The sequence below is a fragment of the Gadus morhua genome, chromosome 22, assembly GCF_902167405.1.
Source record: "Gadus morhua chromosome 22, gadMor3.0, whole genome shotgun sequence".
NCBI lineage: Eukaryota > Metazoa > Chordata > Actinopteri > Gadiformes > Gadidae > Gadus > Gadus morhua.
This window is the reverse complement of record NC_044069.1, coordinates 7,613,752-7,640,840: the sequence shown is the minus strand read 5'-3', so window position 1 is coordinate 7,640,840 and position 27,089 is coordinate 7,613,752. Positions and strand designations below refer to the sequence as shown.

The following is a 27,089-nucleotide window of genomic DNA, read 5'->3' as shown; positions in this document are numbered from 1 at the left end:
GGGGAATCGATAGCCCTAGCCAGCTACAGGGATGATAATGAAATCAGTATGATTGCTGGGACTCTGGTGATTATGGTCTGGCTCTCTGGTGCCCAGGCGACAAGGGTTAGCCCTCCATTGTAGCATATGGGGCCACTCTAGGGGTCTTTGGGATGGTGTGAAGAAAGCCCCCTTGCATAGAATGTGAATTAGGTCAACTATGTGGAATTAGTGATTGGGGAAAATATTGATGACAATCATTAACGCTTTTATGGAGGGTTTTCATAGGTGTTTTTTTTCAAGATGATTTTCATATGAAAGATTGAACATACAATTAATAGGGCCTGTTTTTTAATTTATGTTCTGTTGTCCCTCTGCATTCCTCCTATTTGATATAATTGCACAGTTCTGAAAGATTGACAAGTAGACTAATTGTGGTTTTATATAGTGTGTATCTAGTGGTTGCCGCTCAAAAAAGCATATTTACCTCTGCACATTTTTTGGGAATAGCCTTTTTTTTTGTTTATCCACTCCACAGTATTTCGAGATTTGAGATGGTTGAAATTGCAATGTTGCCTGGTGGATATTTCTTATAAATTAAAATACACCTAGTTTAAAAGCTGTCTATAAACATAAGTACAGACAGGAGGCATTTGGCTGATGCATTCAAAACACGTGTTCGTTCACCTCATCAGTTTATGCAACAAAAAAAATCATTCCAAACCTAACAATCTGGATTTTATATTTGATATTTTCGTGCGTAAGAAAAATATTGCGGTGGAAAGACGTTATTAAAAAACACGTTTGGCCAGGGACCGAGTGAAAAGGGTTGATTCCATGCCCTTTTCACTCGGTCCCTTGCCAAACGTGGTTTGAAGTTGCCGCTGAGCGGCGCGGCCCCTGATAGGCCGGTGCTCGGGAAGAAAGAAGCTCGCCTCGCTCAGTACAGCCCTGCCGCTGGAGAGTTCACTCGTCGTCTGCAAGCTCCAGCCCAAAAAATCGTCACATCGAACCCTTTTTTTATTTTATTTATTCGGTTCTCGGTCGAAACCTCACCTCGGAACAAGATGTGACTCCATGCACGACGTGTCGATATCGTGTAGAACATTAATGTCGTGCGAAAGAGCCGGGAGAAGCCGAGGCTGTTTTTTTTTTTTGCGAATGGAAGTTATTGTTGTGAATTGTTTTGACTATGTTCTGCCGAAGTGAGTTTGGCTTCAGTGAGTCTCTGCTCGAGGTCCACCCTTAAACCTGGAGTTTATCTACGAGTATTCGAGGGGGAACCGCCGAACCGGGGGATTGTGTTTGAGAAAAAAAAAAGGGCAGCGAGCTGTACGGCAGACCCGGGGATTTAAATCGTCATTTGGTGCGCTGCTGCTGCTGCTCCGGGAGAGGCGAGAGTCGGAAGATAGCGATTCATGTGGCCATTCTTTTTATAGCGAAACATTTTGGATTGCATGATGAGCAAAGAACGACCTAAGAGGAACATCATTCAAAAGAAATACGTAAGTAGAAACGTGTGTCTGCCTCATGGTAATGGGCATGTATGTGGCTATTTAAGTTTGCGTTGGATCGCTGTTTTCACGAAAATGCATAAACTTTCATTGCGGACGGACGGCCACCGTGCGCGCCTATGCTGAATTTGGGTCAAACTGCCCTTTATAAGATGCTTAAGTTTTCCAGTGTTTTAACAAAAGAGTAACGTGCTTTTTTTTTTTAAAGAGACAGCAATATTTATTCAGCGTCGACGTCGTGAGGGTTTCCTCGACATCGGACATTTTTTTGGGAACATTGAGTGTTGTGCTGAATGGGTTCGCTCGTTTCCATGCACCCGGTGGGACACGTTATCCCGACGTAGCTCTGGCATAAAGAGGAATCTAGTGATTGACTTGGTTAATTGTTCTCAGAATGGCTTTGTGTGTACCCGGTGCTTCTGTTCAGAACCGTAGAGGCGATCCCTGTCTGCCATGGCTCAGCTATTCCGGGTTCCCTTTCGTCCCATACCGTGCACCGTCTCGCCTCAACTCTATCCGTTACCATAATAAATGATCGGCTTTATATACCATCGTAATTATTTAATTGGACAGAGAACATAGAGTTTGTGTGGTCCTGCAGCATGTTAACTGTGACCGCGTATGGACGCCGACACCATTGGGGGTGGGTGGGTTGCGTGGCTCTTTAATTCGCTCCGTAAGGGTAGGAAGGGGGGCACGCAATTCAACATATCCGCTTGGTTTACTAGAGATGAAGAAGTGACACTTTGATCGGCGTCGGTAGCCTCTGCCGTCTTGTGTTTCTAATGTAAAAGAAGTCGATCGGAGTCTCTGTCGTGTGTGCCTCGTGTTGCACGTCGCCGTGTGACCTCTGTGTGCACGAATGGAAGATACTGCTGCAGTCGGGGAGAGTCCGCTGAGGCATAATGCACTGTTTTGTAATGCTCCGGGGGTTTGGCTTTCCAGCGTTTGGGTGCTAAATAGCCTACTAACGAATGCAAACGCTGAACGGTTATTTGTAAAGGCGTGCAGGGTGGTTTTAAGATGATGCAATTGTCTTAAGATTGTTCAGTCGCATTGCAGGGGCGCTTCATGTATGAAGCGATGGCAAGAAGCAACCATTTTCTCTTGCCAAGTAGGCCGAACACCGGTGAATTTATAAGGAAGGGGCTCCACATATGATAGTCACATCGCGATTCGATCGTAGTCATGGTTTCTACAATGGCGGCTGGGATTCAGTCGCCATCCATGAGTCCCGGTATTCAGCCGAGGCTGAAAGTAATCCCACGTTTCAGCATCTTTTTTTGTTTTGTTGTACAACGCAAGTTACACTGAATCGCTTCAGTCCAGACCGCACGCGTGCCCTCGGTGGGTCTAAGTTTGTAGCACTTTGTGACGTTTGATCCACACTGTCAAATGAATGATCGCCGTGGCAACACAACGGACACATTGTTGCGTTTAATTGCACATCAGGCCTATCATGTCTGGGAACGCATCCGAGCCGGAGTCACGCGAGTCCCTCCCCTCCCCCAAACGGCAACATTTGTAGAGCCTCCAAACTAAAGCTGGCCGCCGGGCGCTCCAGTGATTCAGCAGACACGGCGAGCGTGGCCCTGTGGTCGCTGTGTATGTCCATTTAATGTCTGGAGCAAACGGCCTATTGCAACAGGTCGAGTTGCAAAATGTAACTTTTTCACTGTGTACATTGAAGCGCATGCATTGGTTTGTTATGATGCAGGACCCCCCCAACCCTCCCTCACAGGAACAGATTTCGATGTTCGTGCATTAGTTATGTATGCCGTATTAGCCATGCTCATTACTTGGATGGTGGATGGGTTGGTTGAAGCAGCCAGAGTACTGCTCGATGTGCTGCACACGCACGCATCTCGATGCCGCTTCCTGAAACAAAGACATTGCAGGACAATCGGCACCAATTTCCCACAATTTACTGACAACCACTCATGGGCATGAGTAATATTGCACACATCGCTACTGAAGACCCCCGTTGTTTATTTTGTATTGTTTGGTTGGACACAAACGCCGCTAGCCGCCCTCCGGTCTTGACTTATTCTCAATTAGATGCGGACACATGATGTCAGCTGACATATATGACTAGTTGCTACAATGTCCTCCCGTCGAATACAAACCCAGCATTTACCACTCGTTATCTGACGTGCGTCTGTGTCTATTTGTGTGAGGGTGTGGGTGTGGGTAAAACATCTGCCAGTGTTTTTTTTCTTTCTTTCTTTCTTTCTCCCCCTCCATTTATTTTCCTGACTGCTTCGACCAATCGGTGACCACAGATGAAAAAACAATAACAACCTGAGGGAGTTCAGTTTCTCACATACACACAGGGACACACACTCGCACACAGCTTTGTGACTGTTGGGACCCTCTACTGACTATACCCTCATTTCCCCGCTCCCCCCCACCTTAATTAGCGTAGGACAATTATACATGCTTGGCTAAACCATTTCCCCAGAAACACGCGGGTTAGTTGTTACACCCCCACCCGAACCCACCCCTCCCGGATACACATAACAAATGCACACTATCTGCAAATGTTATTAAAATTCGGCAGTCATTAAAAGAAGAGGAGAATGGGGGGGGTGCGGGTTGGGTGCCTGATACACCAGCAAACAAGGCATCGCAATTAGCCTTTCCTCCACGTTTGATAGGAGCCAACATGAGCGGGATGCGCGGTGCGATGGAAGCCGTGCTGTTTCAGGGCCCTTTAGTTTCCCAGAATGCATCGTCATTAACGCACAAATTGACCCAACGTTTCAGGCACAAGCACGCACTTCCTTGTCTCTCTCGCCCCGTGCCTGTCTCGTCCTCTCTCTACCCCCCCCCCCCCCCCCCCCCTTCGCTCACCGACCGTCCTCATTATCTTTAAATGAAACACTCAATGGTTCACATGAAAATGTAATACGATGTGTTACACACCGACCTCTGTGTTCACTGTGAGCTCTGCTGAGGCCCGCGGAGTCGGCGGTAGCGCCGTGGTACCCAGTGGTGGTTCTGTCCAGCACACCGTGGGGGTGGGTGAGGCTGGGTTAACCAAGATAGAGAGGGGAGCGAGAGACTCTGGACCGCATGGCAGAGTGCAGCGCTGTGCTGGCCAGGGCCATTTTGTGCCTCGTCGGCTCTTCCTGCCGGGCCCAGCTGGAGCTGTAGCTCTTGCATTCAAAGGAGGTGTGTGTGTGTGTGTGTGTGTGCGTGCATGTGTGTGCACTTTTTTTTTGTGTGTGGGACAAGCACAGCTGCTGCAGGGGCCTTTACAAATGTAAAGAGGCTGTCAGTGTTTGTTTCATCAGGCACACAACTGATGAGGGCCAAGCTGGAAGTGTGTGTGTGTGTGTGTGTGTGTGTGTGTGTGTGTGTGTGTGTGTGTGTGTGTGTGTGTGTGTGTGTGTGTGTGTGTGTGTGTGTGTGTGTGTGTGTGTGTGTGTGTGTGTGTGTGTGTGTGTGTGTGTCCAAAATAGAGAGGGGGTTCACTGGCACAGACCCCCACCTCCCCCTCTTGTTTCTCTCTCCATACGCTCTCTTTCCCCCCCAACTCTGTCTCTCCCCTACTGGCTTTTCTCTCTATCCCCAAATCTCTTTCTCTCCACACACACTCCCCTGCCCCCTCTCGCCCGTTTCTGTGGGCTGTCCAAGTGTAGGGGGGGCCCCCAGCACGGGCCCCTGAAGAGTGAGGGGTCGCGGGGTTATTTTCTCCGCCGTGCCCCGGCTTCAATGCGCTTCATTTAACCTTATGTTTCAATGCAAATGCTCCTTCACGGCTGCCCCGACCCCCCCCCCCCCCCCCCCCCCCCCCCCCCCCCTCACGTGCACAACATGCCAGGGGCCGCCGACAACGATGCGGTCGCCGCGTGGCCTCCCCATCGCTATGGCGACGGAGCGTAATGCGGTGCTAACTCTGCGTTTTATAACGGCCGGTTTGTTTAGCTTTGTGCGTCAGGTGACTGCGGTGTGCCGCATGGTTATGTTTACTTTCCACCAGTAAACACTTTTAGATTAAACGGGCAATTAAATGGCCAAACAGAAAGTGAATCAAATAGTTTGTGGCATGTTTTTAAATGAATAAGTAACTAGGGACACACCTTTTCATTGTTTTGGTAGCTGCCGTGCTCATGGCTAATATAGGCTACCTATTCAATGCCCGGTTACCATGACGCCAGCTGATGATAACCCTGCTTTGAATATCCACACCTGATGCCACCATCACCTCGCCCCCCGTCTCTTTGAAGCCTTTCAGGTATTGGAAGAACAGGCTTTTGTTATCGTTGGGGTTTCTAATGTCACCACCAACTAACTACTAACTAACTAGCAGATCACGACAGGCACCCAGCTTTAGTCAATGGTTCGAGTCCCACTACGGCCACCTGCTGAGATGATATCTCCTCCCAGTGTTGTGAGGTACTTTGGATAAACTCTTCCACAGATCGGCATATATTATATCAACCGCTGCCGGGCGCCGGCTGTAAAACATTTGGTTAACTTTGCATCACATTGTTTGTTCAAATTTCAAGTCGGTTCTCACAAACTGCCTCCCAGGGTCAGGACTGGAGGACCTTGCGTAGAGCAAGGGTCCCGACCTCCCTGACTCCCTCACGCTCTCCCCCAGCGCCACATACACAGCCAGGGTCGGTCTGGCGGTACAGCAATCTTTTTTTAATCCAGCCTTATTTAAGCGTGCATTGCATTAAATCTGTGGGTGTGCAGTGAATGGGGTTTTCTGTTCCCCTCGCTGCGCCGAACAAGCCGCTCTTTGCCAGGGGAGTTTACGGCATCATTACTGGCACTCTGAACCGTTGACTTCAATTTGGGTTCATCATCAGGTGCTGGGCTCTTGTTCGCCAGCAGTAATCACCCACACAGCTCTCTCTCCCCTTGCCACTCCACCTACATTCTTCTGCTCTCTCCACCTCCACTACTTTAGCGGATGGTGATGTTAGCTCAGGTAAACACACACACCGACACACGCACACACCCGCATGCACGCAAACGTTTGTTATGCAACGCAACCTTTTCCCCTTATCAGCTGTGGGCATTGTGCACACACTCTGAACTGGTACCCACTGTCTGCCTTTGTTTCTCTTTCCCCAACATTCTCTCTCTATCTCCCTCTGTCTCACATACATAACCACACACCTACAGTCAATATGTGGGGAACTTTGTGGCCTTTTGTGAGAAGTAAACCATACGTTGCTTCTCTAGCGAGGGCTGTGTCGTAGCATGGGGTGTGACTGTGTGGAGTGCAGGTGTGTTTTACAATGCGTGAATCTCCGGCGATTCTCCATGGTTGCACCAAGTGTGTTTGTGTGTCACGGACACTGCGTGCATTCCCTTAACGTCAGTCTTTCATTCTGCTCTGTGATTTATGTCTCCTGGAGAGAGAGAGAGAGAGAGAGAGAGAGAGAGAGAGAGAGAGAGAGAGAGAGAGAGAGAGAGAGAGAGAGAGAGAGAGAGAGAGAGAGAGAGAGAGAGAGAGAGAGAGAGAGAGAGAGAGAGAGAGAGAGAGAGAGAGAGAGAGAGAGAGAGAGAGAGAGAGAGAGAGAGAGAGAGAGAGAGAGAGAGAGAGAGAGAGAGAGAGAGAGAGAGAGAGAGAGAGACTCTTAAGGATCCCTGTGTAGCCGAATCAACACTTCCGCTCTGTTCTCGGCTCCGTCCTCACAGGCTGTACGGGAACCCATGGAGGACAATCTTTCTCAAAGACGGAAAGAAAACAATTTGGGTCCCCAATTTATTTTTTCCCTCCCGCGTTATCGCTCCATGGAGGAGATTAAATCCAGCAGGTACTTTCAAAGATATACCCTTTTGGGTCTTTTCTTCCCCCCCCCCCCTCCTAACAGTCTTACTTATTACAAAACATCCATTCCTTCTGGCCGACCCCTGGTCCTGGCTGTCTCTAAGCCCCTCAGTGCCGTGCCTTGTTGTTGTTATGGAGGTTGTGTTGTTGCTGCTGAGCTATGGTAGCGTGAGACCCGCGCATTCCCTCTATTGTGAACAACACGCGTTGGTCCAACACGCTTCACTTTGTCCTCCTGTGGTCAATATCTGTCTGTCTGACCCCCCCAATGTCTCACCACCGACCTGAGAATTAATCCTCAGCAACCACAGAGCACGGTGGGACAGGGGGGGGGTCCAAGTCTCTATGGATCGGTTATTACCCCCCCCCCCCCCATATGCTCGGTGGCTGTCGGGACGTCACTTTGTACCCCTGCAAGAGGGGACCGGTGGAAGATGGGTCTGAGTCACAGGGGAGGGGGGGGGAGGAGAGGTCCTACCCCCAACAGTCCAAAGATTGGCTTTCGCTACTGTGGTACGGTTGTGTTGGTTTCTACAGGAAACGGTTGTCATTCGCAAACGCTTGTGGCGTGTTTAGGGCCCTATGAAATCCGCGATAACGCGGACGGAATCACGGAATCACGGAATTGGACAATAAAAACGGAATCAACTGATAATTTTTTTTTTTAGGGTAATTTTTTTGTAATTGCCTTTTTTTAAATTATTTTATTAAGCAGGAAAGTATTAAAAGTAACAAAGTTACAATTTAAAACGGGCCTGTCTTAGTAAAATAACTGATTTCCAGCAGGTTCCTGTTCTTCAGCACATATAACATGCAACAGGGACAAGGCACATCAGACGTCACATTTACAATATGCAGCGGAATGCAGCGGAATTCGCCATTATTTTGGTGAAATTCAGTTTCGAGGGAAAAGGGAAACGACACAGGTGACATTAACATCACTGATTGTTTAGCAGTCACTCGCACAACAATGTTAAAAAAGTTAAGTTGAAGCGCCCGTAATTCGGTTCTAACCCCAAATTCAGAGCCGAACAATATCCAAAACACTTCTATCACTCAGGTGTTTTGTAGAATATGTCAACATACTATCGATTGGAAATGCAAAGATACGTGTGATGACCACTTGAAGTCCAAAATCCATATGAAAAACAATGAACGCCGTAGCCAGGGCACGCCCCTTCAAACAACAATCTGAGTTTATAAAAAAAGAGTTTATAAGCACTTTAATATTTATTTCATGTTTTTATTTGAAGCACTAAAAACAGTGCAATGTTGTGATGTTTTAATAAATGTAGTCTTCTATCTGATTAAATTGTATTCGTTCGCACCTATTTGACACTCGTTCTGATGATTTTAAGTGTAAAAACGGAATTAATGAAAATTAAAACGGAAAAAACGGAACTTGGAAAAAAATAAAACGGAATTTGGAAAAAAATAAAACGGATTTCATATGGCCCTACGTGTTCCCACGACCCATCAGCCGAGCGGCGGGAACGGGAGTGGGGGTGTCGTGATTCGAGGTAGTCGAGTAGTTCTGCGTACTGTAGGAACGGGGCAGGCGTTCCCCCTCCCCCGTACATGGCCATGACTGGCAAGCGAGCGAGGAGTGAAAGGGGAACAGCAGTTTGGATATCTAGATATGTGTCAGCGTTTCGTCAGCGGGGACCACCGACACAGACGTTCACAAGACGCAAACCACCGCTGTGCGATCCACTCGTCTCAGAATGCAGAATCCCCCTTTTTTTTTTTTCCTGGTGCCGTTTCCCCCCTCCCTGCTGGTTTCTTTCTCCCTCCCTCCCTCCCTCCCTCCCTCCCTCCCTCCCTCCCTCCCCCTGAATCGACTCTCTTGCTGCCATTACTCAGCGTCACGGCGGAGCTCGCACCCTTCAGCGGGGCGGCGGCGGTTACCACTGGTTACCGTTGAACGGCCATGTTTACTCTCTGCTGTGCTATCCCCCCCCCCCCCTCCAGCTGTTTTCAGCTGGGGGGGTGGAGGGTGTTGTGTGGTTGTGTTTATTATTTACTCGGTAACACCTCCAGACTCCTCAGAGACACGCCGAAGCCTTCGACTGCCTTTGCTTCTTTCTTCCACGCTGCTCCTCTCCTTCGGCCCCCGAGCCAGCCAACTCCTCTCTCTCTCCCTCTCTCCCTCTCTCTCTCCCTCCATCCCTCTCTCGCTCTCTCGCGCTCTCTCTCTCTCTCTCTCCCCCCTGTTTTGTTTTGGGGTTGTTTTTCACTGTGTGTTCGCCAAGGGAAACTCTGGAATCCTCTCTGGTCTGATACTACACAGCTGTGTGAATACTGCTCTCTCTCCATCTCGCTCGCGCTCTCTCGCTCTCTCTCGCTCTCTCTCGCTCTCTCCCCCTCCGTCCTTCCCACCCCCTACTTGGTGTGTGTGTGTCTGCAATTGAGCAGATTATAAGCGGCTTAAAGGGCCCTCTGTGATTATTCAAATGGTTGTCTGCGTGATGTAGGTCCGCTGGCCTGACGTAACCTACATGTGTTTGTGTGGAAACGTAAACAGTCCTCCGATGTATCCGCTACGTCGGGGCCTTTTTGTGAACCCACAATCTTTCCTCGGCCCGTGTTTTTGTAACGCTCCGCATTTGATTTCTCCCAGGCCTCACAGCAGGGAGCCTGGAGTGTTTTAGTAAAAAGCCAGGAATGGATGCCAGACTCTGGGTTGAATATCAGGCCAGCGCCTCTTGGAGCCACTGGGAGAGCGAACCTGACGAGTTCCCCAAGAGCTAAAACAGGTCAGGTTAGCAGCTCTGAATGTGGTACGCTAACGCAAAGCTACCATTGTCGCAGAACAACGATAACCCACACGACCCGATGGACACAAAAAGTCAGCGACTGTATTGGAATTCACACGATGTATACTGCTTAAAAGCTACACGTCGCAGGAGAAGTGTATCCTCCTCTACCAATATACAGCCATGATCCCACCGGAAAATGTGTCTTTTAGCTCCGGGCTAGATTGAAATTGAATACTGAAGAGGCTGGTTGGCATGTGATGCAGCCTTCCACTCTACCTTTCACCACACGTCCGTGTTCAGGCGCTGGGCGGAGCCGAGGCCTCCCCTAGCCAGATTGACTGCACCGCCAATCAATAGTCAGTTGCCCGGGCACTGTGTACACACGCACACATCTTTATAACTCTCTTGCCACGGTTACCACGGTGACCGTAGAACACGTGCGCCCGTGCACGTGCACACACGCACCCGTTTGCGTGCCATAAGTGTGGAGTTGGTGCTGGGCAGGGGGGGGGCTATGCCAGGGACCCTGTTGCTATGGCAACCGACACTGTACTTTTTATTTTATTAAATCCCCGCCCCCCTCCCCCTCCCTTTACTCCTCGAAATGCTCAAAGATGCCCTCAATGGCGTGAAAGTATGTTGAACCTTGAGTATCTACGTGGATGTGTGGGAGTTAATACCGCGGTCCATTCAGTCGCAGGAACAAAGAGGTACACGGCGCTCGCCGTCTGGGTCCGCTCAGGTCAGCCTCGGCGATGCTCAGTCGCTGACTCTGCCGTTGTCTCCCTAAGAGAAATAAGATGATGTTCTATAGCTCACTTAATGTTCCTCGAGCTGCACAGTCACCCTGGGTCAGTGTTTCAGCCTGCAGTTTATAGCTCTCTCATCTGTTTCTGTTCTGCTTTGCCGTTGCTAGTGGCACTCAATCTTTTTTCAAACCACACTTGGCTCGGTTTGAAAAAACGTTAACGCTGTGACACGGCTCATTATTTAATGACTGTTCAGTTTCCTGGAGGACGAGGTTTGCCAAATGATCTACAGATTATACAATCGTACCCGCCCAGCGCCCAATTTAAAGGGCAAGGAACAGATTCGGTGGAACTGTAGACCAACCGACCTCATACGACTCAGCCTTTTTGATGTTTAAAGCGGTTTGGTTTGAGTCACTCGCACACTCGAGTCACGTGACCAAACAACACGAGGTTATGACTCGGTCGGTGGGCATCGGGGATTAAGCGGGCGAGAGATAATATCCCCCACTGCTATCTACGAAACCTCAGCCGATATAAACGACAATAAAACACGCGCGTTCCGCACAATAGACCCCCGCTAGACCCCGGTGTAAGCGCTCAATCTGCTCTCTCCCCCGCGCTACACGCTCCGGAGTGGCGCTAACTTAATTTATTTAGCTTCCCACCACCCATGCTCCCCCGCCAGCCCAATTACCAGCTGTAGCTCTGCACCGGGTGCCCATCTCTTCCTCTCTCTCTCTCCGTACCCGTCTCTTGCTGTCCCTCACACTCCCTCGCACTCTCTCTCGCTCTCTCTCACGGTCTCGCTCCCCAGCGTTCGCCTCCAGTCTCTCGCTCGATTGTAATCTCGCTTTCGACCGCTCTTCCTCACTCTCTCTGATAGTCTCTCGCCATCTCGGGCTCTCTCTCTCTCTCTCCTCCGTCCCGACCCCGCCCACACTCTTCTGTACTGTAGTTGCTGCTCCGAGCTGCCCCCCTCCCCCCCCCCCTCCTCCAAACCCCGGACGCCACATTAAACGGCCCTCATGCATCACCTTCATTCTTCAGCCATGCCATTAGTCCCCCTCGCCACTGTTCCCTCTCTCTCTCGTTGTCTCCCCCCCCCCCCTTGTTTCTCTCTCTCTGTTGCTGTGCCCCGTCTCTTCCCTTCCTGGGCCCCTCGTGTGTGTGTGTGTGTGTGTGTGTGTGTGTGTGTGTGTGTGTGTGTGTGTGGCGAGAGAGCAGTGGGGACAGTGTTGGAAACAGGGATCCCAAGCGGAGAGGTGAAAATCATTTTGTAATTGCCTTCTTTTCTTTTTTCTTCCGCACCAGCAGTTGTGCTCTAGAATGGACTCCCAGGATTACTCTCCAAGTCCCTTAAATCCTGGCTTTGTTTCACTCACACACACGCACGCCTGGACGCACACAAACACACAGACACACACAGCCAGTTTTACGGCCGTGGACACAGAAGAATCTGGAGGTGACCGGGGTCAAGTATACATTGTGCTGTAATATATCAAGAGGCCTGGAACGCAAGCGCCTCTACTTAGCCTTCATTTATCCATTGCTGCTGGGTTATTTAACTTTCACTCTGTATTTTGCAAGGCTAGGTTTTAAGTGTTTATTTATCTTTGGAGAGTATATTTTCGGCAATATTGCGCTATTGTTGGTTTTAAGTGTGTATTTTAGGCTAGTGTCTGTTTTTTTCAGTATTTTGAGCATGAGCAAGTGTAGTTGTTTAGCATGGTGTCTCCTTCCTGCATGTGTAGATTTGTAGCGTGTCTTTAGGTGATGTAGACTTGTCTAAAGTGAAGTTCACATGCGACGACGCTGGCCTGTCCTTCCTGTCAACCGTCAGCCCAGCCCAACGCTGCGGTGTCTAAGCCACCGCACTCTCTGGTAATCTTATCTGCCTGCACAATCTGCATTAAGCCTGGCCTGCAGTCCCTTAACCTCTTCCAGGCCCCCCTTTTGTCTGAGCGCGCCACACGTTTTCTTTAAAAAGAAAATGGTTTTCTGCTGTTTTTTTATTTTGAACAGCTTAGCTTAAGAAGGCCTGACAGTTGGAATGGGTCAAACTACCAACATTTATTATTTCACCACAAGCCCACACAAACCCTCTTTTTTGCAATAAACTCTTTCTACGAATTCTGTTTTTCGGAAAAGCACCCTGCTGCGTGGACCTCAAACCCACTTGTGCAACGCCGACTGACGGTTAAATGACCAGGTCATCCCCGTGGTCTACCTCAGTCTAATCCCTGGTCCTATCAGGGCGTCCACTCTCCTCTCCCAGTCCCCACACGGGTCTCCCACGTCCAACGCCACCCCCAGGCAGACTCTCTCCACTCTGCCGCCTTGCCCCTCTTCTCGACGCGAGCTGTCCATCGGCCACTCGATCCCTCGCCCATCCCAGGGCTGCGTTGCCTAATCATTTAGTCTCCGTGCCCGTTGTTCTGGCGACCGCCATCTGGAAAGCCCCCCCCCCCCCCCCCCGCGCTCATTCCGTGAGCGACCGCGGTGGAGCCGGCAGCAGTGATGTTGCTTTGCTGTTGCCCGTTGTCTTTCATGTTTACCGGCGTTCATGGAGCTCTCTCTCTGTGTTACGCACACCGCCACTCAATGGCCTGGAGGCTATATATAGATGTAGAGTTATCGTACTCGTGTCCTGTCTGTGAGTTTGATTATGAATGCTGAGGTAGGACAGGGTCAATGCAGAAACTTGTTGGCACTAAGTACTTTGATCTCTGTGTGGTGGGGTGTTGTTTTGACATGGCTTAGAAAGTTGTTTTTGAATTTGAAACCTTTTATTGAATTGAGTCATCATTTCACAAGCGAGCAGGTTATGACTGTAGCTTTACAGTAAATGTGGTGCTTTTATATTGTTTATTTTGCAACGCTGCCACTGATACCCCCCCCCTGATACCCCCCATCCCGACCCGAGCAAACTCATCACTTGAACCTAATGGCAACATGCACTCCATGAACGGTGGCAGGGGAGGATCATGGGAAATGTAGTCCGTCTTAAATGCCTCCCTCCTGCTGCTCTGTTCTCCCTGTAGCCAAACCACCCACGCATGCTGTTTTTCAATTGTGTTCGCTTGCTTTACCTCCTTCACAATCGTTTGCTACATCATCATCATCATCATCGCGGTGGCTTCTAGGCGAAGGGTGCAATCTGCCATTGTCAGAGTAATGGGACATTGATTGAGATGAGCAAAGCTGGCGTTGGCCATTATTCTCCGCCGAGCGGTGTATTGGATGTATATTACTCCAGAAACCACAAACTACACTCACACCGACGTTAACTTCACGCCGTACATCACGGGCAATCTTCTCTCCATTTCAACCTAGCGTGTTAAATGTCCGACGTGGCAGAGAGCTCGACACTCTTTAACATCACCGGGTTTAACATCCCGGGCTTATCCCAAACGAGTCTTTTTTTTTTTTTGCGTCTTTTTTTAAGAATAACGTGTGTGTGTGTGTGTGTGTGTGTGTGTGTGTGTGTGTGTGTGTGTGTGTGTGTGTGTGTGTGTGTGTGTGTGTGTGTGTGTGTGTGTGTGTGTGTGTGTGTGTGTGTGGAGCTTGGCCGGCGCGCTGCGTGCCATTGGCCCTCTGCGCGGGTGTTTACGGCCGGATCACTCAGCAGAGCCACGGCACGGCGGGAGCGTCTGTCACCCGGTGGCAGGCGCTGCCTCCACAGCCTGCCCAGAGCTGACGGACTGACCGCGGGCCAGCTGGAGAGGAGGAGGAGGAGGACTGACTCAGGGCAGGACTCGCTCTGCGTCTCCCAGCTCCTCTAATGGCCGTAGGAGGGGCTTCTGAGCGCCGTCCACGCGAGATTGTTTCTCTTTATCCGAGGTCGACGGGGGGACTGTGTTTCTCAGTGGGTCGCCGCGGTGCCGCTCTCTGTAATCCTACATTTTCTTCCCTCCTACCTGATTCTATACCTCTCTTTCTCTCCCTCCTCTCTCTCTCTCTTTCTCCCCCTGCTCTTTCTTGCTGGCTCTCCCTTCCTTTGGCCTGTAGGTGTTTATCAATGCGGCCATTGTGAGGGCTGAATGAGCGGAGTGGCTCATGAGACCGCAGTGACAATGGGCACATGCCCCCCCCCCAATTCCCCTCTGTAGCCTGGGTGTGTAGCTGGGATTCTGGGTGTGTAGTTGGGACCCTGTGTGTCTGGGGGGTGTTTTGTGTGTGTGTGTTTCGTGTGTGTGCGCTTGCTTACGAACACTTTAGCTTTCTTCATTCATTTCAGCGACAGGTGTTGCGGTTGAAATAATACCGACCAACGCCTACTCGAAAATCCCGACAGAAAAAATAAAACACACACAAAACGCGCCCACACCCCGTCTGCATGGTAACACAACACGGGCATGTCTTCAATCAATCAGTTATTACCCTAAAACACCAGCGCCGCCTGGAAAACACCTTCCACCTCCCGGAGGAGAAAATGGAGGATGTAACCGACACCGGTAATCTTAACAGGAACACAACTGCCCGTCGGAAACTGCTGAGAGACGCCGGAGATACTGGATACGTCTTCTATTTTTTCTTTTTTTTTTAATCTGTTTTTTTCGTTAAAGTTTGAAATATTGTTTCCAAGGCGACGTCTGGCATTTGGGATCAGTAGAGTGAGTGCAGTTAATCATCACACCACCAAAGCGCTGTGCGATGCCCTTTTCCCCGCCCGAGGTGTTTGTGTTTCCTACCCGGGGTGCAGCCTGATCCCGGGCAGGAAGAACTCTATTCTCTCCATCATTTTTCTTGTTTTTATTTCGTCTTGTCAAAAGAGAAAAATCAGCCTGCGGGCCAGTTTTATAGTCGAGATAAAACAAAATGAGCTGCTGGCTCTCCGACTGTTGGGCTGTGGACAAAGGAGTGTTTTGGCGGGCTCGACGCGAGGCAAACGGCACAGAGTTTAGTAAACAAGTGCAAACGGCACACACTGGCTGTGTGTTAATGTTGTCTCAGCGTTTTAGTCTGTCATGTTTCTGACTCACTCACTCGCACAAGATGGCCGCTATGTGGGCTGCGTCTTTTACTGCTTGGCACCTCCGCCCTCCTGAAGGGCCAGGCCTCTTTGTTAGTGCCTCCCTACCACAGGAAGGAGCTGAGGAGGAGGAGGAGGAGGAGGAGGAGGAGGGGGGGGTCCACATGAATGAACCCCCCCCCCCCCGCCTGCCTTTCCTAAACATTAACCTCATGAGGAGAGGAGCGATGGTCTTCATTACTCTGTTGACGGCGAGCTCCGCGGACGCCCCGCTCCTCCCAGAACTAGGTCAGCACCGACCGGACCCCCCCCCCCCCCCCCCCCCCCCCAACTCCAGCTCAAGCTGTTTGCGTACACTCGCAGTGATGACCTCCCCGACGGCCCCCGGGAGAGAGTTTGTTCCGGCGACATAGCTTTTCAGAGTGTGTGTGTGTGTGTGTGTGTGTGACCCCGGCGGTGCTCTGCCTGATGTTGCCGTGAGCAACAGGGTCTCTGCAGTCATGTGTGAGCTGCGGAGAGAGAGAGGGAGAGACCCCTGGACGTGGACAGGGGAAATATTTGCCTGGGTGGGGGATCGAGAGTGATTGGCAGAGGAGGGCGAGGCAGCACTGAACGCTGTGGAAAGACTGGCAGATGGAAAAAAAAAAGGAGAGAAGTCTGCCTCGCTCTCTCTCTCCCTCCCGCTCTCTCTCTCTCCCTCCCGCTCTCTCTCTCTTTGTATGTCTCCCGTGCTTCATTCACTCTCTCACGCGTTTCACAGCACGCTGCTGTTGTTGGGGAATGGCTCCGTCGCTCCGCCCACTCCCGCCCGGCAGCCAATCCGCGGCTGCTCCTGCCGCTCACCTGATCCGATTGGCTGGCCCTTGTTGGCTGGTGAATTAAACGGGATTGATGGGTAATCTGGGCACGGGGGCGGGGGGGGGGGGAAGGGGAGTGCGGGGCCCCAGAGTAGGGGCAGCAGAAGGGGGCTTAGGCCACTGGGTACTGGGGTCCTGGGCTAATTCTATTAATTCTATTCCAAATCTATTATCAGCTGTGTTTCCTTTGTTTACCCCCCCCCCCCCCCCCCACTCCATTAGTCCACCTGTCCTCTATCGGCATTCTGTCCCGGTGTACAAGTCACGGCTTCACCTTTTCTGAACAAAGACCCTCATCGGACAAAGGGCAACAATAAAATATCTATTTTTCAGAGTGGTTGGTCGTTTACTTGTGTTGTCGCAATTAAACTGCAACAATGGCGAGGAAGATAAGAAAAAATAACACGCCCCGCCGTGGATCCTGCCAGATTTTAAGCGCCGTCGCTTCGGAGTGGGGGGGAGGTGACGGGTTCAGTGAGAGGCGCGACAGAGACGGGGGACGGGAGACGCCGCCCCCCCGGGGACGTCCGCGGGGTCGCACCTCTCCCCCTGGGCATTGTCACGGCTCTAAATGACTAATGGGGGGGGAAGTGAAACCAGAGCCGGAGCCCGGCCCGGTAATGAGTGCCAAGCCGAGGGCCCGGGCCCACTGTACGCCGACACAAGAGCCCGATTGTGTGCTTTGTGCCGCCTTGTGAATCTTGGACACCGCTCCTCGCTCGCCCGAGCCAGAGGGAGACGAGAAGTACACGGGTTGGACGAAGTCGTCGTCGTCGTTGTTGTTGTCGTTGTTGTTGTTGTCGTTGGAAGTGCCTCTGCTTGTGTCGTTGTTGCTTTGCGTTCCTAAGAGCGGGGGCTTAGGTGATTAGACGCGATGGCGGCCGGGGGCCACGTGGTCTGCGAGCCCGGCTGTAAATGTTCAAACGTGTTGACATGGGGATTTACATACAGCGGGGCGACGCTGGCAATTAACAACGACAAATCTTGTTGTTGTCACGAAGCACCAATGTGTTTTCCCTCCCTCTCTCTCCGTCTCTCTTTTGCCGTCTCGCTCTCCCGTGTGTGTTTTTAATGTATGAGCTCGCATTGTTTTTCCCTCCCCGTGCGTCGCACCGTAAGACGCCGTAATCTCCCGGCACACACGCCGTGCCGGGTCCACGCGGGGACCAGCGAGCCATCAAAACCGGCGGGCCGTGGAGCACCTTTTAAAGATGGTCATTCGCTTCCCGCTGGGTCAATACAATATTGATTTGTAAGCGTTTCGTTTTGTCAAGAGCACCCCCCCCTCTCCCCGCTCCGCACCGTACCCTGTCGTCGTACCGCCATTCGACTAAATAGTTGTCACCGGTGCGTTTTGCAAATCTGTTTTCATATTGTCGGGCATTTGAGTCGGTGCTCGTAGTAAGGCTTTGTATGGCTGCTGTGAGGGGGATTACCATGTGATGAATTCCTACATATTCATGTTTTAAATGACCCCGACTGCCATAAAAATTGATTCCATTAGCGGTGCTTGCCGTTTCTGCTCTGAGCCGGTTTACCAATTCAAGAGCTCTCCACGTTCTAAAACCCTGATTTCCAGCGTGATTGTTTTTCCTTTTTTTTTCTTTCTTCTTCTTCCATTGTCTGCCACTCTAGTTCTCTTTGGATAAACGTAGAAATAATTTCAGTCTCTCTGCCAGACGGGCGCTCTCTCTTTCTCTCTCTCCTCTTTCTGTCTTGACATTTCCTTTCTTAGTCTCTTTTCCTGTCCCCGCTGAAACCACTCTCGCTTTCAGCGGCGGCCGTGACCTCCCCTGGAGGCGTCGAACACTCTCGCACACTCACCACAAGGTGAGCCGTAATCCTCCCAGCCAGCACCCACTCCCACAGCCACCCACCTCCTGGACCTGCTACCTGAATGGAGGGCAGGGGGGAGGGAGGGAGGGAGGGAGGCAGGGAGGGAGGGGAGACGGCTGGAGGTAATGATCCAGCCGCTGAGAATAAGCCCCGGGGAACGCACTGGCCGGCGAGTTAATAATTCAAATATCGGCAGGAGGAACCACATCCATGCCCCACCCTCAGGGCCTCCCTGGGAGCTCAGGTCCTCTGTCTCACTTCAGAACAGCTGCCTGGGCACTTCCTGTTTTGTGGGGGCATTATTATACTGCTGCTGTTAAGCTGGGCATACAGTTTTGACTGTATGCTCTTTTTTCAACTCCTCTTGATTGGAATCGAAACGCAAATCATGCAAAATATTGTGATTTTCCACAGGAATCATTGGCAGTTAGAGAGTGAAATTACTTTGGGGGGGGGGGTTTGCATTCAACCATCAACAACATTTTATGGGAAGATAACGTGTACAGCATTCGGAACGCGCATGTGAAGTGAGTTATGTCTCAACATAAGAAGTGCATTAAGCCGTACAATTACATAATGTTTAATAAGCAAAAGGTCTCGTCTAGGAGGAAGTGAAGGCCTGGCCTAGTGAGTGTCATTGTTGTATGAAACAGACCCCACTCTTTATTGTTACTAATGCGGGTTTCCCAATGTTGATTTCAGTCATCTTCTTTCTCCGCTGCAATGCTCTGATCACTTCCCCCTCCTCGTTGACTGGAAGTCTGTCTGAGGCTTCACGTGGGTTTCACTATGAGATCACACACGCGCCGTTGCTAGTTCACAGAAACAACGGCGCGTGAGAGAGGGATTCTTTCGTTTTTTTCCGAGTCGTTGTTTCTTCAATTCTTTTCCCACTCTGCCGCAATGACAGATTAGCGAGGGTTCTCTTGGAATAACTGCAGCCGCTCCTGTCCTCATAGAACGACCCACCGGTCGTTCTATGGGCCCCGAGTAGTCATTGCTCTACAAAAAGGAGAAATGTCAGCAGGCTGCGTCTATATGCCCCGCTATATCATTAGAGAGTGGAGGGGTGTTCCTGTGTGTAGGTGGACGCAAAGGGCATGTGTTGTTGTGTCATGGAAAAAAAAAAAAAAAAAAATAGGTACTGTTATTAGGTATACCGAATGACACACGCATGCACAAACACGCACGCACACACTGGTACTGCCATCTGCCGAGATGTGTTAAAAGAGCATACAATACATCTGTCGCATAAAGGTGTGGTTATTATTAAGCAGAACGGTTTCAGGGCTGAAACCAAAAATGTGTTGAACTTATTCCCCAACTGCTATTTTGACTAGAGCTCATTGGACGGCGGACTATAAAGGGGAAGCGAAAATGGGCAAGCAAACTCCAATGTTCAATGAGTTCTCGCCTGTGGGTCCTCCCTTGTCTCCTCGTTCCCCTTAAAGCGCCGGCGAGGCGATGGTGTCGCCCAGCACCGTGTCGCGTGGTCGTGCGTGCTCGCCCGCTCACAATGGCCTCACTGTGCGGCGGGTGTTGAACCCGTGCATTGGGTGCTCACCGCCTCTCCGGTCTTCCTTGGATCATTCCCCCACCTTTTCCAGGGTTTTTTTAAGACATGGAAAGACCCTAGCACTTGACTGCACTGGAGGACGGTCCCGGGCCTTATTGACCCAGAGTGGCCATCTTTGTTCCAAGCTATCGTTTAGAAACAAGATGGCCGCGAGTTGAATCAATTGAATAAATAAGGCCTGTTTTTGAATGTGGTCCGTGTGGTGGTGAGCTATACCCCAGCACGACTAGCCCGCCTCAGAATTGGCATCCGAGACCCACCACATCCAGTGTGGGGGGGCGGGGGGGATGGAGGGATGGAGGGAATACCTCTCATGTGGTCCCCTGTGTGGTCGCGCTCTCTCCTCGGCCTGTCTGAAGGAGTTAGTTCACATTTGGTCCGCGGAAGGAGAAACGTGGACGAAGGGAAAGATGAGAGGGATAGGTCATGGAGAAAATGATGAGTGAGGACGATGGGCTTGGGGGGGGGGGGGGGGGGGGGGGGGTGCAGGCACAGGGGTTGGTTTGCGGAGGGGGGTAGAGGGACTGCGTCCGCTCTGAGACAGACACAGCGTCAGAGAGAGCGCTTGGGATCCCAGTCCGGTTCGTAGCTGCCTCAACAGTCCGGCCACAGCCTCGACAGTCTGGCCACAGCCTCTCCAGACCGCCTCTCTGCTTCTACCTCCAAAGAAGGGTTATTTATTTTTTATCTTTAGTATTTTCGTCGGTCAAAGTCCCGGTCTCTCACCCCCCCCCCCTCCCCTTCCACCTCTGTTTCCTTTACAGAGGGCATGCAAGGTTCACAGGCACACATTAGTTCATCCGTGAGTTCGACAATAGAAGAATGGTGTGTGTGTCAAGGTGTTGAATATCTGGTGGGGTTCTGGCGGTCCGTTATGGTAACGTCTCGGCGCTATGTCCCGGTGTTGTGTTCAAGTCAAGCCGGGCAGCTAAACCCGGGAATGTCTGGAATGTCTACCTAGCCCTCGGTGTCTGCGGAACGACGCGCAATCTCCCTCGCTCTGCTGACGTGTGCGTTTTTAATCTCATAACATTACCCTTCCTTGTTGACCTCCCCGCCACCTCTCTCCTCGACACGCACGCACACAACCTCTGTCCACGTTAAACCGAAAACAGGGCTCATGAGGAATGATGGGTTGCTCCTGCGGGGACGTCCGGGTGCATTCCTCTTCACCGCGGCGTGAAGACGAATTGATCGGTAGTGACCTTTTGTCTTTCGCCGAAGACCAACAAGAGCGAAGGGGCGGTGCGCTCCCCTTGGCCCGGATTAAACCACCGCAAATCATCTATCTGGCACATTCCTCCTGCACAACCAGGGTGAGGTTACACACGCATGAGATCATCATGTGCTGTCCTCACATGACCCCGCGCGCCCCCCCCCCCCCCAGATCCGATGGAGCGCCAAACCAAACTCGAATAGGTGGTCTTGGCGTCAGCCCGCACGTTTGAGTGCACTTTGTTTCATGTCGCTGTGGCCTTATAAGAGGCTTAGAGGTTTAATTTCCCTTTATCAAAAGACACTCTCAGGCTAGAACCAGGAAGAAGATATTTTTGGGGCCAAGAGGAAACGGTTTCCTCCCTCGAATAAGCAGGCCTCAATCAGAAGGAAGCGGGGGTGGTGGTGGTGAGGGGGGGGGTGGTAGGGGGGCGGTGATGGAGGTCGACGGGAACACAAACACTTCGTCCGGCCGATCCTTTTAATCAGCCGAGTTTAACTGACAATATGCCCCCAAGAAGGCTGACTAAAGCAAACACTGCCCTTCTTCTGTGTTCTCCACCCGACCGTGAAGAACGCCGTTCCCTTGAGAAGACGTCCGCTCCAGTTCCTCCGATAATGACGCAGGCGCGAATCAAGGGGCACAATGAGTCAAACTTAAAAAAAAAAAAAAAAAACTTTTATTTTGAAAGGTATTCTTCTGACAGTAGTGGGTCACTGGACCGCGGCCCTGACACCGCTTTGAGTCAGCAAATAGTTTCCTTCTCTTCAAACACGGGCCGGTGAGGGCATGCTTTTGTAGGGGTTTGCTTGAAGAGGGCCTCTGCTCAACCTTTTTCTCTCCCAAAGCGAGAGGGAGAGGAAGAGGGGGGAGGGAGAGGAGGAAACCCTCAGAGGTATTTTCCCTGCGTGGGTTTTGTCGGGTGATGATGTCACCGGGAACCGCACATGCAGGGGGTTGAAGGAAGTGCTTTTAAGTTAAAATTCCCATGAGGCCGGTGTGACCTGATTGGTATCGGATCGGCCGTTTCCCTTTTTCTTTTTCTTTTTTTTTCTTTCGTGTAATTTCCTCAGAAGCCAGCGACTGCTGTCAGCGGTGTTGACGTTTCTTGTTGGACCGGTGCGCGTCGACGAGGGACGCCCTAATGATTTAAACGCTCCTGTCGTAGCGCGGCCAGGGGCCCGGCCCTGCTCGTACCTCGGTTTATCAGGCTGAGCATGTGGAGGGTTTGGCCCCAGCTCCCCCCCCCCCCCCGTGAGCTCCATGCGTCACCGAGAGCACCGCAAGGCGTGGACCACAGTTAATGTTTTCCTAATAATGGCGTTCAGGTATTAGTATCGGCAGGCGGGAAGAGTGGCAGGGGGGTGGGGGATTAACGGCTACCGCCGTGCACTTGAAAGCCCCTCCCCGATCCGTCACCACGGCAACCCGAAAGTATCAAACGTCTGATTACTTTTACTTTGAAGGCGGAAAGGGGGGGGAAGATGAATGGCCTCTGTCGGAGCGGGAAGCCTTTTCCCGGTGCGTTTACTCGTCGGTTGGGATGGGAAGCACTCTTCCTAAAGCCAGTGCTGGAATGCAGTTTATGCTACTCGGCTGAAACCCTGATGCTCTTATATGGATTTATAGCGAGCTCGCTATTTTTTTTTTTCTCTCTCCTTCTTGTCTTGCAGAGGATTATACCAAAGCTCTCTTTTTTTTTTTTTTTTTGGGCTGGAGTATGCACGATGTTTAGAAACACACTCGCACACCTGGCACAAAGAGCATGGCTGGGGGGTCTTTTGTCAAAGCGAGACGCCACTTCTTGATTCCGTTTGTTTAGTCTCAGGATGGTCGACAGGACATTAAACACTAATTGAATACACTAAAGTACAAGTCTAATGCACTAAACCCTGAATGCATTGTGTATCAATGTTTACAAGAATCATAAGAGGCTTTGTATAAAAGGTTCTGCTAATTGCCCTAAATGTAAATGTATGTAAGCATTGCATATGATTATGATCAGCTTTTTTTGTTGCAGACAATCATCTTACATTCTTCATTCTGCCTATTGCTCCATAACACAAGTCACCACACAGTGCTGTGTAATGCTTGTCTGCCTATAGTCTAATGGACGGGCATTTGTCGATACACTGCCTTTTGTCCTATTTAAATTCCGCAGTAGTTGCGTGTGTGTGTGTGTGTTTGCGTGGGTGTGTGTGTGTGTGTGTGTGGATGGTTGCAAACAGCTGTGTTCGCACATCCTCTGCCATCTCGCCTCGTCCTCTAACTCTTGCCTCCCACTCTCTCTGTCTCTGTATCATCTGCACAACAACTCTTAGTTTTGAAAGCAGCGACTCCCCGAGTCACCCGGGGCTCACCAGAGTACCCGTTTATGGCCGTGTACGTGCATGTGTTTGGACCGAGCTCTGGTACCGCTCCCAGCAGACCTGTGGGTCAATTAGTCTCTCTCGCTCGCTCGCTCGCTGCTGTATCCTGTGCTCTCTCTCTCTCTCCTCCGCAACTGCCCCCCCCCCCCCCCCCCACAGTAGCTTCCTCCTCCATTACCCGGCTCGTCCTCGTGACCGCACGGCGTCCGGTCCTCTGCCGGGGGTCGTTACCGTCGTCGTGCGAGCCAACTGGCACGTTTCTGATGGCGCGGTCCGCCGGCGTCCATTTCTGTGGAGGTGGCCCCGGGCCAGACGCCAATATAAACACTCCAGAGTCACTCCGGTATCACTCTGGAGTCACGCCCCCATGATGTCATGTCTGCCAGCTCAGTCTGCTTATAAAGCTGCTTGTGTGGTGTGCTGTATGTGTTGACTATAATGTACACCAGTGGTTGTATCATTCATTTCTAAGCAATGGGGGTGCACTGTCCGGGCTGGGCTCGGGCTCGTCTTGTGTCGTCCCCCCCCCCCCCCGTCCCCCCCCCAATCCTTTCAAAAAGAGGTCTGTATACACTATTGTATAAATAAGCAGCTGTAGTGTGTCTGTGTATTTATAGTTGTGGCGCTGTGCGTTTGCAGCCGGTGCAGCCGACACAGTTTCTGCTGCTGCAGGAGAGGCTGAACTCTACTCCCGGGCCCTCGTCCTGGATCGTCTTTCCTCTCTCCTTCCTCTCCTTCCTCCTCCTCCTTCCTCCTCCTCTGCATCCACACTATCGACGTGTTCTCCTCTCTGCAGACCCGCAGCTCTCGGGTGGCCCTAGCAACTGTCAAGTAGGCATGCACGGGCACGTGTACGTGCACGGGCATACGCACTGACCACCCGGACCACCATGACCTTTTCCGTGGCGGAACCCAACTAGGTTTTCAAATTAGAATTTTTATCTTTACTGCTCGCCGCCTCCTCCTCCCCACTCAGAGCTAACGCGATCAGTCTGTGTGTGTCTTGGCTGCTAGCTCCTGCCGTTCCCCTCGCTCTGTTTTGTCTCTCGTCTCACTCCCCCCCCCCCGCCCCCTCTGGTGTGTCCTGTGTGGACGTCGTCTTCGTGTCTCCTTGTTGTGGAGGCCGGGAGCAGAGCTGGGAGATCCCCCGGCGGTCTTAATGCACTGTGTGTGGGCAGCCCTCGCTCTACCTGCTAAGAGCAGCACTCACTCTCCCCACTTCTATTTTTTATATGCGCTCGACCACCCGGGCTTAACTGCTCCCGGAGTCCCCGGTGCTGCCGTGGATATCGCTTGTTGACAAGCAGTCCGTGCGATGGTTTTCGATTGCGTTTTTTTTATTTTCTGCTTTTATAATTATCCGCGGTTATCTTGAAATTCACATGATGTTCCCCATTATGGGGAGTGTGGATGCTCATTTCCCCCTACTGTGTTGAGAAACGCTGTACCAATCCGGCTCGGCACTCTATCAATGCCCCTGGCTGCCGTGACCTTTCTGGCTGCGTTCAAAGAAACTTAATATCAGAATTTTCCCTCCCGTCTCCGCTTGGCCCCTATTCATTAATCCAAACAAAAAGACTGTGCGTATCCAACGCCAGCAGAGAGTGGGCTTATTGAATCCGAAGCCTCGCGAACAAAACAATGGTTCATCCGCCCCGTGGCCGTCGTCTCCTCGGGCCTACGTAATGTGGTTTCAGCTGGGAGAGGGCAGCACAACGAACGCGCTGCCTTTTGTTGAGGGCCCCGCTCTCCCTGCCAGACACTGCGGTCTTCTGCTCAGCTGGTCGCCTCTGCTCCGCCGCCACGCAGAGGGGAGACGGAGGCAGGGCCCCTAGCAGAGCGCACGGGCGGACATTGATGTGGTTGGCAATGACGACCGAGGGAAAGAAGAAGGATGTCCTTGCATAGGGAGCCCTTCTTATGGTCTCTCTCTCGCTCTCTCTGTGTGTGTGTGTGTGTGTGTGTGTGTGTGTGTGTGTGTGTGTGTGTGTGTGTGTGTGTGTGTGTGTGTGTGTGTGTGTGTGTGTGTGTGTGTGTGTGTGTTATTGGGTCATTTATTTGCGAGGCAGGAAATCTGTGCATCCGGAGTCCCCTCTTCCGCCGTTGCCCAGGGGGGGCAAAGGTGCCGCGCGGAGGAAGGAGGTAATGGAAACCGGGTGTGTGTTTCTCAGCCGTTGTCCTGATTAGCTCGGTAGACAGTCTGGGCTGCGCGCTCTGTCTGCGCTGCACGCCGGGAGTACTGGTTTAGGGCCTGTGATATCATGTCAAGTTAAGTCAGGTTTCCCCTCCGTCGGCTGCGCTTTAACGGTTTGGGGGGCGGGGGAGATGTGGGGGGGCTGGCTCTGATTGGGCTCTGGGAAGCGACGTCTCGCCGGGTTTTAAGTAAACAAGCGGCCAGGGGCCGGTCTCACTGTAGTGTCGCCGTGCTCTCTCTCTCCCGACCGGAATCCGACGGCTGAACCAACTCTGAGCCTCTTTTTTTGGGGAAATGACGAGCGAAATTTCCCTGTGAGATGACAATGAGGACATTGAGAAGCAGTCTCCGCTCCCCAGTCGACCAGTAACCATCCGTCGTCGGCCAAGAAGCCATCGCTTCTCTCTCTCTCGCGGGCTCTCTCTATCCCATAATGGCCCTAGCTGTCACACGCCCTCACATGTGGAAAAAGTTGTCTTTCTTCTCTGTGTTTTTCTTCTTTTCCCAGCTAATGGTAGCGTCGCAGCTCTTTATTGTTCAGAGCCCTCCTGATTGAGGCTGACATTTTCCACCAATGAAGGAAGGCGAAAAAAAGCCAAAGTTGTCAACAGCGAGTGAAGGAAACTCAACATGGTGCGTTGATCCCATTCCATACTCCCGGATACATTTAGCACCGTTCTCCATTCTTCTTCCCGGTTTTTGCGTTTCTGCCCCTGAGAGCAGGATTCAAACTGATTGCAAGTGGCGTGCAATTATGTCTTTGTATTACTGCAGCCTCTCTCTCCCTTTCTCTCACCCTCCTACACCACCACCAGCCCCCCTACACCATCACCACCCCTACCTCCCTTCCTCCACAACCACCCCCCCCCCCTCCCCTACATCACCAGCCACCCCCCCCCCCCCCCCCACCCTATTTCCCAGCCTCCACTCTTAAACGGCGCCCACACGGCGTCTCCCTGGGAGGAATACAGGGCAGCGATTGTGAGCGTTACTAGCAGAACACGGGCTTGAAACGAAACGGTATATTTTACGAGACCCCCCCCCCCCCCCCCCCCACCCCCCCGACCCCCGTAAATCACGTAGCCTCGCCCCGGCAAGCAGACGGTCCGTACCCGAAAAAGAAATGCCAGCAATGCTGAAAGTGGCTTGTTGGTCGCCATTAACGAGGCTTACTCGGGGTTTGGCACCTCCCTGCTTTCTCTGGGACGCCGTTGTTTTGGCCCCGCTTTCTGCTTTTTTTTTTTTTTTTTTTTTTTCGGGGGCCGTAAATA

General features: G+C 51.6%; 1 protein-coding gene across 1 annotated transcript in view; it reads left to right on the top strand.

Annotated features, from left to right (window-relative positions):
• Window positions 1-909: 909 nt before the first annotated feature.
• The window catches only part of jarid2b (jumonji and AT-rich interaction domain containing 2b), a 107,439-nt gene continuing 81,259 nt past the window's right edge, over window positions 910-27,089 (top strand). Inside the window, exon 1 of the mRNA XM_030347599.1 lies at window positions 910-1,484. Within this exon, the coding sequence (XP_030203459.1) occupies window positions 1,437-1,484 (48 nt within the window). The 5' untranslated portion in view covers window positions 910-1,436. The remainder of the gene's footprint in view (window positions 1,485-27,089) is intronic.